The 18,208-nt window shown below is 45.2% G+C and overlaps 1 protein-coding gene across 1 annotated transcript in view; it reads left to right on the top strand.

Moving 5' to 3' along the window:
- The first annotated feature begins 10,305 nt into the window (after nt 1-10,305).
- Nucleotides 10,306-18,208, top strand: part of SLC24A1 (solute carrier family 24 member 1) — a 192,664-nt gene continuing 184,761 nt past the window's right edge. Inside the window, exons 1-2 of the mRNA XM_063925593.1 lie at nt 10,306-11,479; nt 17,295-17,357. Of these exons, the coding sequence (XP_063781663.1) occupies nt 10,481-11,479; nt 17,295-17,357 (1,062 nt within the window). The 5' untranslated portion in view covers nt 10,306-10,480. The remainder of the gene's footprint in view (nt 11,480-17,294; nt 17,358-18,208) is intronic.

Below are 18,208 nucleotides of genomic sequence, written 5' to 3'. Positions count from 1 at the left end.
GACTTGGCCTCTGCTAAAACAGCATGTCTACCTAGTACTGCTCCTTCGGTGCCGAAGGCTAAAAGTACTTCCTTTCGCTCCTTTCGTCCTTCAGGGAAAGCAAAAGGTCAGGCGTACCCGAAACAGGTTCGCACTTCCAAACCCAATAAGCCCAAACCCAAAAGGGCCTGGGCTGCCCGTCAGCCTGCTTCCAAAACGGACAAGTCTGCCACATGACGGGGCGGGCCTCCCTCTGGGGGATTCCAGGGTGGGGGGCTGACTTCTAGGGTATACCCAGGAATAGTTGAGGATCACTTCCAATGCCTGGGTATGGGAAGTCGTCACTCGAGGTTATACCGTATCCTTCAAGAATCGTCCCCCTCATCGATTTTGCCTGACAGACGTTCCTTCGGATCAGGTGAAGGCAAAAAAACTCTTTATTCGGTGGTACAGTCCCTCCTGGACACAGGAGTGGTAGTACAGGTGCCTCTGGCTCAGAGAGGCAAGGGGTTCTATTCACCGCTGTTCCTAGTCCCTAAACCAAATGGGTCATCCCGGCCCATTCTCAACCTGAAGTCCTTGAACAAATTTGTGAAGGTCTCCAAGTTTCGTATTGAAATTCTTCGCTCTATTGTTCTGGCCTTAGAACCTGGGGATTATATGGTCTCCCTGGACATACAGGATGCTTACCTGCATATTCCCATCGCCGTGTCGCATCAGCAGTACTTGAGGTTTGCGGTTGGCAACCTCCATTACCAATTTCGGGTGTTACCTTTTGGTTTAACCACGGCTCCGCAAGCCTTCACCAAGGTCATGGCGGTAATGACGGCTGTACTCCACCGTCAAGGGGTCAGGATCCTACCGTACTTGGACGACTTGTTGATCCTGGCAGATTCCCCAGAAATTCTCCTACGTCATCTGGATCTGACTATCCAGTTTCTGCAAGCCCACGGGTGGCTCATCAACTGGAAGAAATCTTCCCTGGTCCCTGCTCAGAGCATGGTGCACCTGGGGGCGTTGTTGGGCACTCACAACCAGCGGTTGTTCTTGTCTCAGTAGAAAGTCCTGAAGCTTCAGGACAGGATTCGATGCTTTCCATCTCGTCCGCAAGTGTCGATACATTCGGCAATGCAAGTGCTAGGTCTCATGGTGTCGGCTTTCGACATGGTGGAGTACACTCAATTCCATTCCCGCCCTCTGCAGAAGCTGATTCTCGCCAAGTGGGACAGCCTGCCTCACCGGATAGGGTCTCAAATGATCTCCTTGTCTCCGGAGGTCCGTCTGTCACTGAGCTGGTGGCTTCAGGACCAACGATTGAGCAGGGGTCGTTCCTTCTGGATCTCCAACTGGGTCCTTCTGATGACAGGGGTGCGGTGTTGGAGCAACACTCCCATCAGGGTCGGTTGACCAAGGAGTAGTCTCTCCTCCCGATAAACATTCTGGAACTGCGGGCGGTGTTCAATGCTCTGAACTTGGCCCAGCATTTAATACAGAACAGACAAGTTCAAGTACAGTCGGACAACACCACCACCACAGTGGCATACATCAATCATCAAGGTGGCACTTGAAGCCACATGGCAATGAGGGAAGTATCAATGATTCTTCAGTGGGCAGAACGCCATCTGCCAGCCATATCGGCAGTATTCATTCCGGGGGTCCTAAACTGGGAAGCGGACTTTCTCAGTCGTCAGGACGTACACACCGGAGAGTGGAGCCTCCACCCAGAAGTGTTTCATTTCCTCGTGGACAGGTGGAGCCTTCCAGATGTGGACCTGATGGCATCTCGACACAATCACAAGGTTCCGGTCTTCGGAGCAAGGACAAAGGATCCCCTAGCAGTGTTCGTGGACACACTGGCAATTCCATGGAACTTTCGGCTGCCATATGTGTTCCCTCTGGTGTCACTCCTGCCTAGAGTAATAAGGAAGTTTAAGCAAGTAGGAGGAATCCTACTTCTGATCGCTCCCGCGTGGCCCAGACGTCATTGGTTCTTAGACCTTCAGGGTCTCTCGATAGCGCATCCCCTTCTACTTCCGCAGTGCGCAGATCTCCTCGTTCAGGGCCCCTGTGTATATCAGGATTTAGCCCGGTTGGCTTTGACGGCGTGGCTCTTGAAGCATCCGTCTCGAGGGCCAAAGGATTTTCTGAGGCGGTCATTCAAACTATGTTGAAGGCCCGGAAACCGGCTTCTGCTTGGATTTACCATAGGGTCTGGAATTCTTACTTTTCTTGGTGCTCATCTAACTATCATGACGCTTACAAGTTTAGTACGGCCAAACTTTTGGCTTTTCTACAACAGGGCCTGGATTTGGGCCTTCGTCTGGCCTCCATCATGGTTCATATTTCTGCCTTGTCGGTTTGGTTCCAGAGGAAAATTGCGACGTTACATGATGTACATAACTTCACTCAGGGTGTGTTGCGGATTCAACCTACCTATGTCCCGCCTGTTGCCCCTTGGGACTTGTCGGTGGTTTTGGAGGCCTTGCAAGGGTCTCCGTTTGAGCCTCTTGAATCAGCAGACCTTAAGTGGCTTTCTCTTAAGGTGTTGTTTCTGCTGGCTATTGCCTCTGCTAGACGGGTGTCGAATGTGGGTGCCTTATCTTGTAGGTCACCATATCTGATTTTTCACCGTGATCGGGCGGTTCTTAGAATACGTCCCGGGTATTTACCTAAGGTGGTGTCTTCTTTCCACCTTAATCAGGAGATTGTTGGTCCGGCCTTTACCTCTCCTGAATTGTCTTCCAAAGAGAGGTCTTTGGATGTGGTACGGGCTCTCCGTATCTACGTGAAGAGAATTGCCTCCATCAGGAAGTCGGATTCTCTCTTTGTTCTGTTTGGTTTTCACAAACGTGGCTGGCCTGCTCACAAGCAGACCCTGGCCAGATGGATTAGAATGGTGATTGCACATGTACAGGCTGGCCTTTCAGCTCCTGCTACCATAAAGGCCCATTCTACTCGGTCTGTTGGACCTTCTTGAGCGGCCCGCCGTGGTGCGACCCTTGAACAATTGTGCAAGGCGGCTACGTGGTCCACAGTGAACACGTTCATAAGGTTCTATGCCTTCGATACTTCCGCCTCCCAGGATGCTTCCTTTGGACGCCGGGTTCTTGTGCCCGCTACAGTGCATCCCCTCCCATAAGGAACTGCTTTAGGACATCCCCAATGTCATTCCCTGTGGAGCCCAGTGTACCCCGCAGCAGAAAACGAGATTTATGGGAAGAACTTACCGTTGTTAAATCTCTCTCTGCAAGGTACACTGGGCTCCACAGGGCTCCCACCCTGACGCTTCTTTGGTTTGGAGATTTTAAACTAGGAGCCTGGGGGGAGGGTTTAGCTAGAAACTACGGGTCATGCAGTGAGAATAGTGGGGATGGCGGTAGTAAACGAAATGGGGGAGAAGTTGGGGGGAGGGTAAGAGCAGGCTGTAAGGTTACTAACATGAGTACTAAAAGAGATTTTACCAAAGCACTAACCAATGATGATTACAGGTCATCATTGCTACATAAGGTGAAATATGTCCCTAACGCAAGGGAAAGTACTTATCTTAGTTGTATGTATGTAAACGCCAGAAGCATTACTGGTAAAAAGGGTGAACTGGAAATACTTGCAGCAAGCAAACAGTATGATATTATAGGCATTACTGAAACTTGGTGGGATGAATCTCATGATTGGACAGTCAATCTAGAGGGCTATACACTGTTTAGGAGAGACAGACTAAATAAAAAGGGTGGAGGGGTGTGTCTTTACGTAAAGCCGTTTTTAAAACCTGATATACGGGAAGATATTCAGGAGGGGACTGTAGACACTGTCGAGACATTATGGGTAGAAATTGCATGCGGGGAAAAAGGAATAAAAAAGTTAGTATTGGGTGTATGCTATAGGCCGCTTGGTATCAACGCATCTGATGAGGAATTGTTACTAAAGCAAATTGAAAGAGCAGCAGGAGTAGGAGACATAGTAGTGATGGGAGATTTTAACTATCCAGAGATAAACTGGAAAAATGATTCATGTGATACTGCTAGGGGCAATATGTTTTTAAACACACTTAATGATAACTACTTAGTCCAACTAATTTAGGAACCAACTAGGTACAATGCAATCTTAGACCTGGTATTAACAAACAATGGGGATTTGGTATCAGGTATTATAGTAGGGGAACCCATAGGAAACAGCGACCACAATATGGTCACATTCAATATCAGTTTCCATAAACAGCCCTATACTGGCTCAACTAGGACTCTAAACTTTAGCAAAGCAAATTTTGAAAAGATGAGGGTATTTTTCAGGGATATTGAATGTGAAGGTTTGTTTTTAGGAAAAAATACTACGGAGAAATGGGAGGTACTAAAATTCCTGCTAGCTAAAAATACACTCAAATTTATTCCTTTGAGCAGGAAAAAAAGGAATAAAAATCATAAACCGATGTGGCTTAACAAAAAGATTAAGGAACTTATGGGCAAGAAAAGGCGAGCATTTAAAAAATACAAATCTGACGGGGAAGCAGAGTCATTTCAGCACTATAAGGAATGTAACAAAATTTGCAAAAAGGAAATAAGAGCAGCTAAAGTAGAAACTGAAAAACTAGTAGCAAAGGAAAGCAAAGCGAATCCCAAAAAATTCTTTAAATACATTAACAGCAAGAGATTAAAGAAGGAGAATATAGGCCCTTTAAAAGACAAGTTGGGAGTCTTAAGCAAAAATGATAATGACATAGCGGACACACTAAATGAGTTTTTTTCAACAGTATTCACTAGAGAGGACCCAATTCAGGGACTGACACACAATCTCAATAATGAGAATATCCCACTGATAGGTACTTATTTAAGCGAGGAAGTAGTCTGTGACCGATTAAAACATTTAAAGATTAATAAATCACCAGGGCCCGATGGTATTCACCCAAGGGTTCTAATGGAGCTTCACTCTGAACTGGCAAAACCGCTATCTTTGATCTTTAAGGATTCAGTTATATCAGGTATGGTTCCCAAAGACTGGCGTATAGCAGAAGTAGTGCCTATATTCAAAAAGGGAAGTTAAGCTGAACCAGGTAATTATAGACCAGTTAGTCTTACATCTATAGTGGGGAAAGTATTGGAAGGTATTCTAAGAGATAGTATTCAGAAGTTCCTTGAAGTCAATAAGGTCATTAAAAGGAATCAACATGGGTTTATGAAGGACAGATCCTGTCAAACCAACTTACTTGGCTTTTATGAAACAGTAAGCGCAAACCTAGATCAGGGTAAAGACATGGATGTAATCTTTTTAGATTTTGCCAAAGCGTTCGATACTGTACCACACATGAGACTTATCTACAAGCTACAAGAATCAGGGCTAGGAAGCACAATATGCACTTGGATCAAAAACTGGTTAGATAATAGGGAGCAGCGTGTTGTGGTTAATGGATCTTTTTCAACTTGGACTGAAGTGCTAAGTGGTGTGCCGCAAGGCTCAGTATTAGGACCGCTATTGTTCAATATTTTCATTAACGACCTAACAGAAGGTCTAGAGAGCATGGTGTCAATTTTTGCAGATGATACCAAATTGTGTAAGGCTATAAATACAGAGGAGGATGCAGAGTCTCTTCAGAACGACTTAGTTAAATTAGAAGCATGGGCAGCCAAATGGAGAATGCGCTTCAACACAGACAAGTGTAAGGTAATGCACTGTGGTAACAAGAACAAAAATTACACCTACCTACTAAATGGGGTAAAATTAGGGGATTCTGTACTGGAAAAGGACTTAGGTGTCCTCATAGATAGCAAACTAAGCAGTAGTACCCAAAGTAGGACTGCAGCAAAGAAGGCTAATAAGATATTAGCATGCATAAAACGGGGTATTGATGCTAGGGACGAGAGTATTATACTCCCGTTATATAAATCACTAGTGAGGCCACACCTTGAATACTGTGTACAATTCTGGGCACCGTACTACAAAAAGGATATCCTGGAGCTAGAAAAGGTTCAGAGGAGGGTGACCAAACTAATTAAGGGCAAGGAGACGATGGAATACAAGGAAAGGCTTGAAAGACTAGGCATGTTTACATTGGAAAAGTGGAGACTAAGAGGGGATATGATCAACATTTACAAATATATAAGGGGACAATACACAGAGCTTGCGCGGGACCTGTTTTTGGTTAAATCAACACAGAGGACTCGTGGACACTCGCTCAGGTTAGAGGAGAGGAGATTCCGCACAATACGACGTAAAGGCTTTTTCACGGTAAGGACAATACGTGTTTGGAATTCTCTGCCTGAGGGAGTTGTAATGGCGGAATCTGTCAACACCTTTAAGTATGGGTTAGATAAATTCCTAATGGATAAGGATATCCAGGGCATAGTCATGCATTATAGTTACTATAAATAGGGATAAAATGCAACGGCTGACAGCAGCATCAGTCAGAAATTTTAGTCAAATCATCATGCATAGGAGACCACAAATAGGTTGAACTCGATGGACAATTGTCTTTTTTCAACCTCAGATACTATGTTACTATGTATTAGCCACTGACACTTTCTCCTGTCGTGAGAATGTGGTGTATGTGGCTACCAACAGTTGTCGTCTCTTTTGCTTGCTACTGCATTGGACTGGTTAACAAAAACTGAGCCCCTGTGCACGGAGACGGGGTGATAGAGGAGGCGGCGCTAGGCATTCTGGGAAGAAGGTCAAAGCTTTGAGCCTGTTGGTGCCTCGGATCAAGATCCTACTATACACCCCAATGTCATTCCCTGTGGAGCCCAGTGTACCTCGCAGAAAGAGATTTTACAACGGTAAGTTCTTTTTACTAAAATAATGCAAAAAAAAGGATGTTTTCACAACCTTTTCACATTATTTTAGTATTACCTGAATGTATTAAAGGGCATTTTGAGCAGTTTTCATGAAAAACTTCTCCAAACCCTTTAATTCACTTTTTTTTAAAGTAACCCACATCATATTCCCCATACCTATAATGGGAAATGTGATGTGGCCAAATTTACTTAAAAAATAAATGTGGAAAAATACCGCAGTGCACCCTGTGATAATCTCGCCAGCTCAGGCTGGCGAGTTCACAGGGCAGCACTGCGATAATGTGGCATTTTCCCAGCTTTCTCTGCCCCTGGCAGAAAAAGCTGCGCGGGGACCCGGCAGAGTGATCAGCTATGTGTGTCAGCTGATCACAGTGTGAAAAGATTTAAAAAAAACAAAAAACAAAACAAAAACCTTACTCACCTGTCCAGGGAGCCGGTGTCCGCTGCTCTGGTGAGCACTGCCGGGCGCCGGGTCCCCCATATGCTGCAAAGTGACCACAGGGCAGTAAAGTGATGCTGAAAAGCAGCAGCACACTTTACAGCAACGGGGGTCACCGCAGCGCACAGGATCCGGCGCCGGGCAGCCCAGCAGAAGCAGCGCGGACCGGCTCCCTGGACAGGTGAGTATATTGATCTTCTGGAGGGAAGTCCATGGCGTGTGGGGGTAGTCGCGACTGGGGGGATCGACCGGGCAGCGGCGGTAGCGGCGATGTCGGGTGGCGCAGGCGCAGCAGGACATCGGGGTATTTTAAAAAAAAAACTCAATAATTCAGCGGAGTATCATCGCAGGGACAGAGTTTGACCGCAAGCTCTGTCCCTGCACGCGATAATTGATACATCCCTGCGATGTAATCACCTGTTATCCGCATCCTGGATGCAGATGGTGATAAATAGCCCCTAAGTCTTTCTGGGGGTAAGTTTTGTGATATAGGCCATGCACCATTTTAGTTGCTCTTCTTTGTACAGTCACTAAGGTATAAATATCCTTCTGAAAATATGGCCTCCAGAATTGAACGCAGTATTCTAGATGAGGCCGTACCAATGACCTATACAGTGGCATTATTACTTCTTTCTTTCTGCTGCTGATTCCTCTCCCAATGCAGCCAAGCATCTGACTAGCCTTCCTCATTGCCTTGTTACATTGCTTACCTGCATTTAAATCACCTGAAATAGTGACTCCTAGATCCCTTTCCTCCTCAGTAGTTCCCAGTATAGTGCCATTAATACTATATTTAGCCTTTGGATTTTTGAGTGCATGATTTTACATTTTAACAGGTAGATACATTCAGGGGATACATAATATTAGCAAATGGGATGCCGGCGGTCATATGACCGACGCCGGAATACTGACACCACTCAGGACACCGGCTCTGGAACACCGTCAGCCTACATCCCTAAGGTGAGTATTGGAGTATGGGTTAGGGCCCGCAGCGGGTGAGGGTGGGGCACTAGGGGAGTTAGGGTTAGGCACTAGGGGAGTGGTTAACCATAGCTGCCACCCCCAGAGGATTAGACGTAGCCGCCACCCTAGGAGTATTAGGGTAGGTGACGGGAAGGGGTAGAATACTTACACCGGCCGGTGTCGTGATTGTGAGTGTCGGGATGCCGCTGTCGGTCATGTGACAATCAGCATCCCAACCGTCGGGATAACATACCCAACCCTTTGCGGATACCTTCCAAAAACAGGTGTTTTGGGGGGATATCCTACATATATTAATTGATAAATAGGTCCCTACAGATGTGAGCTAGAGTTAAACTTAAGTCGATTAGTATTACTTAAAAATTGAAGTCTTATAAACTTTATCACACTGTGCACTTGCTCGGTCATGATCCTAGTAGTCGATATTCCGACGCTGAGATCTCGACACAGAGATCCCAACACTACTTGGAATGCCGACACCAGGATTCCGAATAGGGTCACCTGCACAGCGCTGGAATCCTGACTGCCGGGATCCTGACCGCCGGGATCCCGAAAGAGCAAGTGCCGAGACTCTGGACAAGTAAGCAGCAGGGTGGGAGTGGGGGGGCGAGGAGGGTGTTTAGGTTTAGGCTGCAGGTGGAGGGTTAGGGTTAGGCTGCTGCCCAGGGGGTTAGGTTTAGGCTGCAGGGAGGTTGGGTTAGGGTTAGCCCCCCCCCTCAGAGGGTTGGGGTTAGGCTGCGGGGTGGGTTAGGTTTAGGCTGCGGGGAGGGGGGGTTAGTTTCAGGTGCCACCACGTAGGGTTATGCTGGGTGGGTACACACAGGCCGATATATATCGGACGGTCTATTTAACTGCCGATATATCGCTGGTCCCTCGGCCTGTGTGTACCAACGATATGTCTGTGAATGCAGTCGTATGAACAGCACGCTGCCCTATCAGGCTATAGATATATCTGCAGATCAATTGATCTGCAGATATATCTATCAGTGTGTACCCAGCATTAGGTTTAGGCTGCAGGGGGAGAGGATTAGGGTTAGGAGGCCATGTGGGGAAGGTAAGTAAACACTTCCCCACACCTCTTGTTTACCCATTTATTACTCGCATAGGGGGCCATTTATCATAGATCGCATATTCAATGCGATCTGGGCAGGATCTTACCGCCCAGGTTCGCATTGCAATATGCAATCACATCTAGCTGATGTATTAATCAGCACATGCAGGAACAAGGGCCCCAAAAGAAGCCTGTTCCTGCGATGTGCTGTGACAGCTGCCAGGGGTGCTGCGCATGCACAGTTAGTGTGACCGCACAAGCACAGCCCTCCGTCAGCTACAAACACGTTCTGTAGCCCATAGGCTACAATGGGCTACCCCCATCAAGATGGCAGTAGCTGCAGAGACCAAGATTGGAAATGCTTTGCATTCCGGATATTGGTAAATCTAGCAGCATCGCATCCCCCATACCTCTGGGGGACGCAGCTGTCGGCAGGAATTGAGTTTGGCTGTAATCACATTCTATTACATATGGCAACTTGAAACGTGCCTGTAACCGTGCACTCTCTTACATGTCAACTTAGTTGTTAACTGGTGGAATGCACGTTTAAAGTATCTGCACTCTCTAGCAGTGGCGTATCTATAATGGGTGCTGTGTGTACGTTGCACACAGGACCACGGGGTCCAAGTGGGACCACACCATGCACCCATTTTTTAAATACTCATCTCTTCGGGAGTTCCCCCGCCGGTGGCAACATTTATCCACAGATCTCCAAGTAAATGGTGCGGCGGACATTTTCCCAGAATTTTTTGCGCATGCGCAGTAATGAAATCTCTGGGAAAATGGCTGCTGCTCCATTTTCCCTGAGATTTGCACATGCGCAATAGAGTCTTTGCCCCCCTAGTGCTCAGACTCTATTACTATGCCAGGTGCCAGTTGCAGAGGAGGGGGCACGGACAGAGGAGGTTGCACATGGGCCTCCTCCTCTGTTAAAATGCACCTACTCTCTAGGGCAGGTTATGACCTGGCTAGGCACCTTGCTTTAGCATTATGATCTGAATCCTGTTTTTGTGTATAATGTTTGGAAAAATAATGTTACTAATGGTCCTCTTATGCTTGTTTTGATCAGGACTCCCCATAATGCACAACAGGAACCTCCAAATAGCAAATAATGCACTGAGCCAACCCAAAGATGAAAGACAAGCATAGGACACGATCAGAAATCTCTCCCTAGGAAATAAAGAATTGTGTGGAAGCAAGTCACACTTTTTCTGGCTTCTGGTCTTCTAGCCAGGCTACACTACTACAATGCATCTACACAGGAGAAAACGGCTTCAGTTGAACCGGATTTTGTTCATAGTGTGTGTGATGTTCCTCTGCTCTCTTTATCAGCTATCAGTTGATGAACGGATGGATCCAGAACATTGGACAGAGACTAATCTGGAGGATCCTAGCTTGGTGAGGGATGCAGAAACAGAGATGACTATAAAAGTATCTGTCCGAGAACTGATAAACCAGACCACCACTAGCAGCACCACCACCACCACCTCTACCTCAGTTCCCCCTACAGATAATGTAACAGAAAGGACCAAAACCAGACACTGCATTTTCGTGGCCCCCGATCCCATAACGCCCCCCATTAAACCAACAATCACAACCACTCTTTCAACCACTACCACTACCAGCAAACCCATCAGACCCATTTTGCCTCATGCCAAAGGAGAGTACCCAGAGGACCTATTCAGCATAGAGCAACGCAGGAAGGGCTGGGTATTGCTTCACATCTTTGGCATGATGTACGTATTTGTGGCCTTGGCCATTGTCTGTGATGAATTCTTTGTTCCGGCTTTGGGGGTGATCACGGACAAGCTTCAGATCTCCGAAGACGTGGCTGGTGCCACATTTATGGCAGCTGGTGGATCAGCACCTGAGCTTTTCACCTCCCTCATTGGGGTGTTCATTTCTCACAGCAATGTAGGAATTGGGACAATTGTGGGCTCTGCCGTTTTTAACATCTTGTTTGTTATTGGTACTTGTGCCCTTTTCTCCAGGGAGATCCTCAACCTCACCTGGTGGCCTCTGTTCAGAGATGTCTCATTTTACATCCTGGATTTGATCATGCTGATTATCTTTTTCCTTGATAACGTTATTCTGTGGTGGGAGAGCATGTTGCTCCTCAGTGCCTATGTGCTTTATGTCATCTTTATGAAATGCAATGTCCAGGTGGAAGCATGGATGAAGAAACAGCTGTCTAAGAGGAAGCGGCTTGTCAAAGTAATGGCGTTGGAAGACAGTGACACTGCTAAGGTTTGTAGATATCATTGACTTTATAAAACTAGCCTGGTTTCATGTGGTCATTTGGTCTTTAAGGCTGTGCTGTAACAGATGGAGTATGCATTATGCACGCTAGTGGGCAAACTTAATTTTGGTTTCGTGAGAATTATCAGGGTAAAACAGATCAAGCCAAGGTGAAAGTAGATGGAGTCTGCAAAGGTAGTTTAAGAACACTGGAAAATATGGTCCTGCATTGAATATCAGTAACAATATCAGTTTTTACATAATTGCTCCTGTCTTTATGGGTGAATTGCTCCTGTTTTTACTGGGGAGTACGCCAATAGTGCAGCAACTAAAGGAAGGAAAATGTTGTCCTTTTCATTTGCAGGAACTGGGCAAATTGTATCAAACATTTCTGAACGTAGTCTAGCCAGGGAAATAGAGAAGATTCTGTGCCCAAATGCAAAGATGAGCTATCACTTAATGGGACAAGGTAACAAATGGACTTCAGTAATGGGCAAAAGGGTTGCATGTTCCCTAAATGGACTGCTATCAGGCTAAGTACAACATTCAAAGGGGTTGGGTATGGGTGACCGTCTGTCGGGATCCCGGCAGTCAGCATACCGACGCTGGGATCCCGGCCGCCAGAATACCGACAGGGGGGAGAGCGCAATGAAGTCTCTTGTGGGCTCGCTGCTCTCGCCACGCTGCGGGCTTTTGTTTTTCTTGTCTAGAAGTAACCCCCTCCTGCAGCACCTGAGGAGTGTTACCAGTTTGATTAGAGCAGTTTGCCATTATATATTGTAGTTCAGAGAGGCACAGATGGAGCCAGCATTAGGAGGGCATGCTGGGCCCTGTAGTGCCATTTGGAGGGTACAGGGGTGACTCCAGGTAAACTAGCTCTTAATCTGGATATGTTTTGTATGTGCCATTATCATGTGGCTATACACTAAGCAATTATATGACCCATAGTGGATGTAATTATTATTATTATTATTATTATTATTATTATTATTATTATTATTATGCTGTGTGTGAGTTTGGGGAGTGGTACCCCCCAGGTTTGGTATGATCGGGCTACCTTGGGGCAGCACACCATAATATTTATTTAGCACTTGTGTAACACTTTTATTTTTCCACTAATTTTACTCTTTTGTGTATTTTACTAACACCCTTATTTTTGTATCACTTTCTAACATATAGCTCCTGCTTCTTTCTTATTAACACTATAGTATGTCAATGGTGTGCTGCCCTGGGGTGGTTGGGCCTGAGCCGACTTTGTGGGGTCCACGCCCTGGACTTATACTTAGTATTAGGGACCTCCAGCAATAGAGCGGCCGTGAAGTGGCCTGGAGGCTTATCATATTTTTTGCAAAATATATGTAATGAAGAGCTCTAAATTTTGTATTATTATATAGTATACAGTTCTTGTTACTAACAGCCCGCAGAGTGCGTGGGAAAAATCCTTTTGTTATTCTAGTTTAAGGGACTGCACAGAGCTGCTGTGCATGCACAGTGTAGCAGCTTCATCTACCAGGTTTGCCGTGTATGGGGGACATTTACTAAGCAGTGATAAGAGCGGAGAAGTGAGCTGGTGGAGAAGTTGCCCCATCAACCAATGAGCAGCTCTGTATAATTTTATAGTATGCAAATTATAGATGTTACTTCAGTGCTGATTGGTTGCCATGGGCACTTCTCCACTGGCTCACTTCTCCGCTCTTATCACTGCTTAGTAAATGTCCCCCTTAGTCCTCAATCAGTGCACTGAACCAGAGAGCAGGTACCACGTAGAAGAGACAGGAGCCTTATAATGATATGGGAGAATGTGTGCTTAGAAAGTGCAGTACTGGTTCTATTATGTTTGTGTATTTATTATGGTTTGTTTAACCTTTTCCTGACCATTTATTTATATTATTTAAATGTTTGATACAGCCTATACTATAGACCAGTGGTCAGGGAACAGGGGTAAATTACCCCAAATGGGGTAAAAATGAAGTTCCTGGGGTAATGGACGGTCGCGCTGCCGAGACACAGCCCCGTCAGCACCATCCAGCTCACGATGTGACGTGCTAATGTCACACCGCGCTACCTCCTGGCCACCCTGTGCTGTTTTCCCAGCCGCGGTGTGATGTGCTGACGTCACACCGCGCTCCCTCACGCCCGCCCGCCCGTCCTCTGCTGTCCTATCCTCCTGCCTGCGGCCCGTCAACCCACACACAGAACTTGAAGTGTTCTGTGGGTGACCGCTGACGGAGTTCCGCAGGATCAGACAGTGGCCCACACAACAGTGGGAAATTCCCACTGACATTACTGAGGTGAGGATGTGACCATCTGTCTCCTAATAGTCGTGCCGTCATCGCCCCGCCCCCCCCTTCCCCCCTCATCCATCTTTCTTACATTCATTCTAGTGTTTTGGGGAGAAAGGGTTAATTAACCCATTCATTGCCAAAAAATAATTGGCAAAAAATAATAAATAATTATATATATGTGTGTGTGTGTATATGTATGTGTGTATATATATATATATATATATATATATATATATATACAGGTTGAGTATCCCTTATCCAAAATGCTTGGGACCAGAGGTATTTTGGATATGGGATTTTTCCGTATTTTGGAATAATTGCATACCATAATGAGATATCATGGTGATGGGACCTAAATCTAAGCACAGAATGCATTTATGTTACATATACACCTTATACACACAGCCTGAAGGTCATTATATCCAGTATTTTTTATAACTTTGTGCATTAAACAAAGTGTGTCTACATTCACACAATTCATTTATGTTTCATATACACCTTATACACACAGCCTAAAGGTCATTTAATACAATATTTTTAATAACTTTGTGTATTAAACAAAGTTTGTGTACATTGAGCCATCAGAAAACAAAGGTTTCACTATCTCACTCTCACTCAAAAAAGTCCGTATTTCGGATATTCGGATATGGGATACTCAACCTGTATATATAAAAACAGAGAATAGCGCCAAGGCTATTCCTGAATTTAGACACACAAAATGAAATATAATGGATGTGATCAAATAAAAAATATTTTAACACCCCCCATAGGTCAATGGGTGGCAGCTCGTGCCCAGTATATGGAAAAAATGTAAAAAATGAAGTGCAATAGAGCGCCTAATGGTGTTATAAAAATTCTGAAATTATAGGATTTCTATGTAACCAATTCACCATGTGAAAAGTGCAAAGTGCAAGAAGACTTCTTGACAAAGGGGAGAGAATCCTTGAAATCGGTTGAAGTTTTTATGCTGTGACGACCATCCATCAGCTGCGGGACGTGTGTTGCAGTATTCGTGTGTTTTTATGCTTCATGAATAAATTTGTGTACATTTTTAAGCACTACCGTCTGCCTGTCTCCTATCTGCAGTGAGTGGAGAAATGAAAAGATACCTTTCAGTGCAGTCGAGACTGAACTTCAATGTAAGTGTCATTCTTATGGTTCACTGTGATTGAAAAGAGCACCAGCTATTTCCTATAGCCATAAAGATACCCTTATAGGGGAACGCGAGGCTGAATATTGATTGTCATCAGACTGAAGCTGTCTCCCAAGGAAGCTAAGTCGATCCTTTTTAATTTGCACTTTGCACTTTTCACATGGTGAATTGGTTACATAGAAATCCTATAATTTCAGAATTTTTATAACACCATTAGGCGCCCTATTGCACTTCATTTTTTACATATATATATATATATATATATATATATAATACACAGTATCTCAGAAATGCCATATAAACAGTGATAACCAGAATATATATACACAATAATATTTGATTTCCTTCCTTTCAAATCAAGGGGGTAACGTCAGCGTATCTACATATATTTTGGGGTAAAAGGTAAAAAAGTTCCCTGACCCCTGCTATAGACCACCTATAATGTTAAATATTAATACTGTATTCCATACAGTATCCAGTGTATAAAAAGATCCATGTGAACCTTAATGTCCAGGGTCTGTACTAGGTTCTTCTTCCGCTCCTCCAGATTCCCACACTTGCTCCAATGTGCTGCAGAGTAGGAGATTATGGACTGCATTTGGAAACCCCCCTCTAGAAATCCTGCGTTTGCCACTGCAGGGTACACAGAAGTTAACATCACAGTAGCTGAGAAACTAAAACAGAGCACAGGTAACAATTAGCACCACGATTCTCAGTACACAATACAGCTGAGATGTAAGGAAGAGTAATCGGTGTACTCAGAGGCGTCACCGGTTGTGGTGACACCCGGTGCACACCCCTGATCTCCTGCCGTCACTCCAGGGGCGTGCCCAGCATCTCCGGAGATACTGGGCTTCCCCCAGAGACAGTCTCTGTGCGCTGTCGGCTTCTCTTCTATTACAGGAGCCGGGTGCTGTAGGAGACTTTCTCACTGCAGCACCTGGCTCCTGTCACTGCAGAGGAGCTGACATTTGGTGTCACCCCCCTCCAGGTGTCACACCCGCGTGCGGGCTGCACCCCCCGCACCCGCCTTGTGACGCCGCTGGGTGTACTACTAGTGGCGGACAGCTGTTGGAAGAGATGAACTGTTACGAGCGAGAGGAGATGTGGGTATAGACGGTTGCTGACTAGGGGAGACCTGTAACTGAAGTGCGATAGAACATGGCTGTGAGAATAGGAGGGAAGAGGGCTTTGTACACGTCATATACACAAGAGAGAATAGTGCCTAGATGGTTATCAATACAACATATGGATGTCTGCTGACTGTGTTCTATTAGGAATATGTGCCAGATGGAATAAACACATAATCAAGTTTGTCCCTGACCAACACTATGATCCGTAAATATACTATATTGTAGTTTACATTTTTGTACAGTTACCAATGATTTATGTGCCACAAGAGGAGTACAATTCCTGGGCACTGTGCCCTTTTATTTTCTATCCAAAGTAAACTAATTAATCAAGTGTTACCTGGCTGGCAAGAGACTGAAATGTGTGAGATGAATTGTCTGCCCTCAGCGTGACTGGGGTTTCCCTTATGTCTACAAAGCATACCCGTTATATAAGTGTAAACGTTTAAAGCTGAACACACATCTGTTGGCATAAATCTAATGGCTAGACCAGTGGTTTCCAAACTTTTTTGACTCGCGGCGCCCTAGAATATCAGAATTTTTTTCACGGCACCCCGAGGCCAAACATTTCTTATTGAGAAATTTAGAAAGAAGTATTACATTAAGTAGATCGCCTTTATATGTCATCCTTAGGGTCAGTTGTGTGGTGAGGGACAAGATTTGCTTCTGTTTGGCGACATATTTTATGACTGGCAGCCACCAGCACTGGTTTTGCCTATTACCAGATATTTATATAGCGCACACATATTCCGCAGCGCTTTACAGAGAATATTTGGCCATTCACATCAGTATTTATTATATTGACCATGAATAATTTGTATTGGTCCTGGACCACCAACCCAGGGCACCCCTGCAAGTGTCCCGAGGCACCCCAGGAAGCCACGGCACACAGTTTGGGAACCTCTGGGCTAGACTGATAGGGCTCCCAAGCCAAATGTCTGCATTATCCTGCACACAGCACAGCTTATGAGGTGTACTACGAAGCAGTGAAAAGATTGGATAAGTGAGCCAGTGGAGAAGTTGCCCAAGGCAAACAATCAGCTCTGAAGTAACATTTTATAATTTGCATACTATAAAATGATACAGAGCAGCTGATTGGTTGCCATGGGCAACTTCTCCACTGGCTCACTTCTCCACTCTTTTTACTGCTTAGTATATCTACCCCCAAACATTATTGTTGCTGATGGTTGAGCATCTTTGCTTTGTGAAGTCCTGACTGATGGTGTTACGTGGTTACTCTTCATGTCTATGTACAGAAAGGCAATGGGTCAGTTGCAGGGGATGAGCCAAAGCCACCAGAAGACAACAACAGATTAAAGGTAGGTGATTCATGCTGCTCAAATGTACACATCCAATTAACTCTCTAACTGTTGTGTAAGAATCTTGGGTCTATATATTAAGCCTTGGATGGAGGTAAAGTGGATGGATATTGAGAGGAGCAGTGAAAAGAGTGGAGAAGTGAGCCTGTGGAGAAGTTGCCCATGGCAACCAATCAGCTGCTCCGTACAATTGTATAGTTTGCAAATGATTAATTTTACTTCAATGCTGATTGGTTGCCATGGACAATTTCTCCACTAGCTCACTTCTTCACACTTTTCACTGCTTCATGAATAGACCCAAAAGTACCAGCCAATCAGCTCCTACTTTTACAGGCTGGGTTTGAAAAATTACAGTTAGGAGCTGGTTGGCTGGTACTTTATCTCCATCCACTTTATCTCCATCCAAGGCTTAGTGAATAGACCCCATAATAATGCTGTATATTGCCAATAATGACATTCAGAAGAAATGGTTTCAACTTTTTAAAGATCATAGTTATGTTTGTCGTCATCTGTGAAGTGTGTTGTGTTATTTGGTTCAACATAGTGTAGCCATCTGCTGCGCCTTTCTGTCTGCATGGCTCATCCTTTCATTCCTGCAGAGCCGGAACTTGCTGGCACTGGTAGGATAATGTCAAAGGAAATAATGGAGTCATTACTTGTACTAAACACAGGTGTAGACTCTCACATGATCAAGAAAATATAAATCCACAACCTCTATATCACAGGTTCTTAAACTCGGTCCTCAGGACCCCACACGGTTCATGTTTTGCAGGTCACCTGTAAATTTTTAAAATGTGACAGTTGGTGATACCCAGTGCACCTGCTGGGTGACATGGAAAACGTGAACTGTG

This window comes from Pseudophryne corroboree, chromosome 6 (genome assembly GCF_028390025.1).
Source record: "Pseudophryne corroboree isolate aPseCor3 chromosome 6, aPseCor3.hap2, whole genome shotgun sequence".
NCBI classification, from domain to species: domain Eukaryota; kingdom Metazoa; phylum Chordata; class Amphibia; order Anura; family Myobatrachidae; genus Pseudophryne; species Pseudophryne corroboree.
The sequence above is the reverse complement of the archived record's forward strand: the minus strand, read 5'-3'. Positions and strand labels throughout refer to the sequence as shown.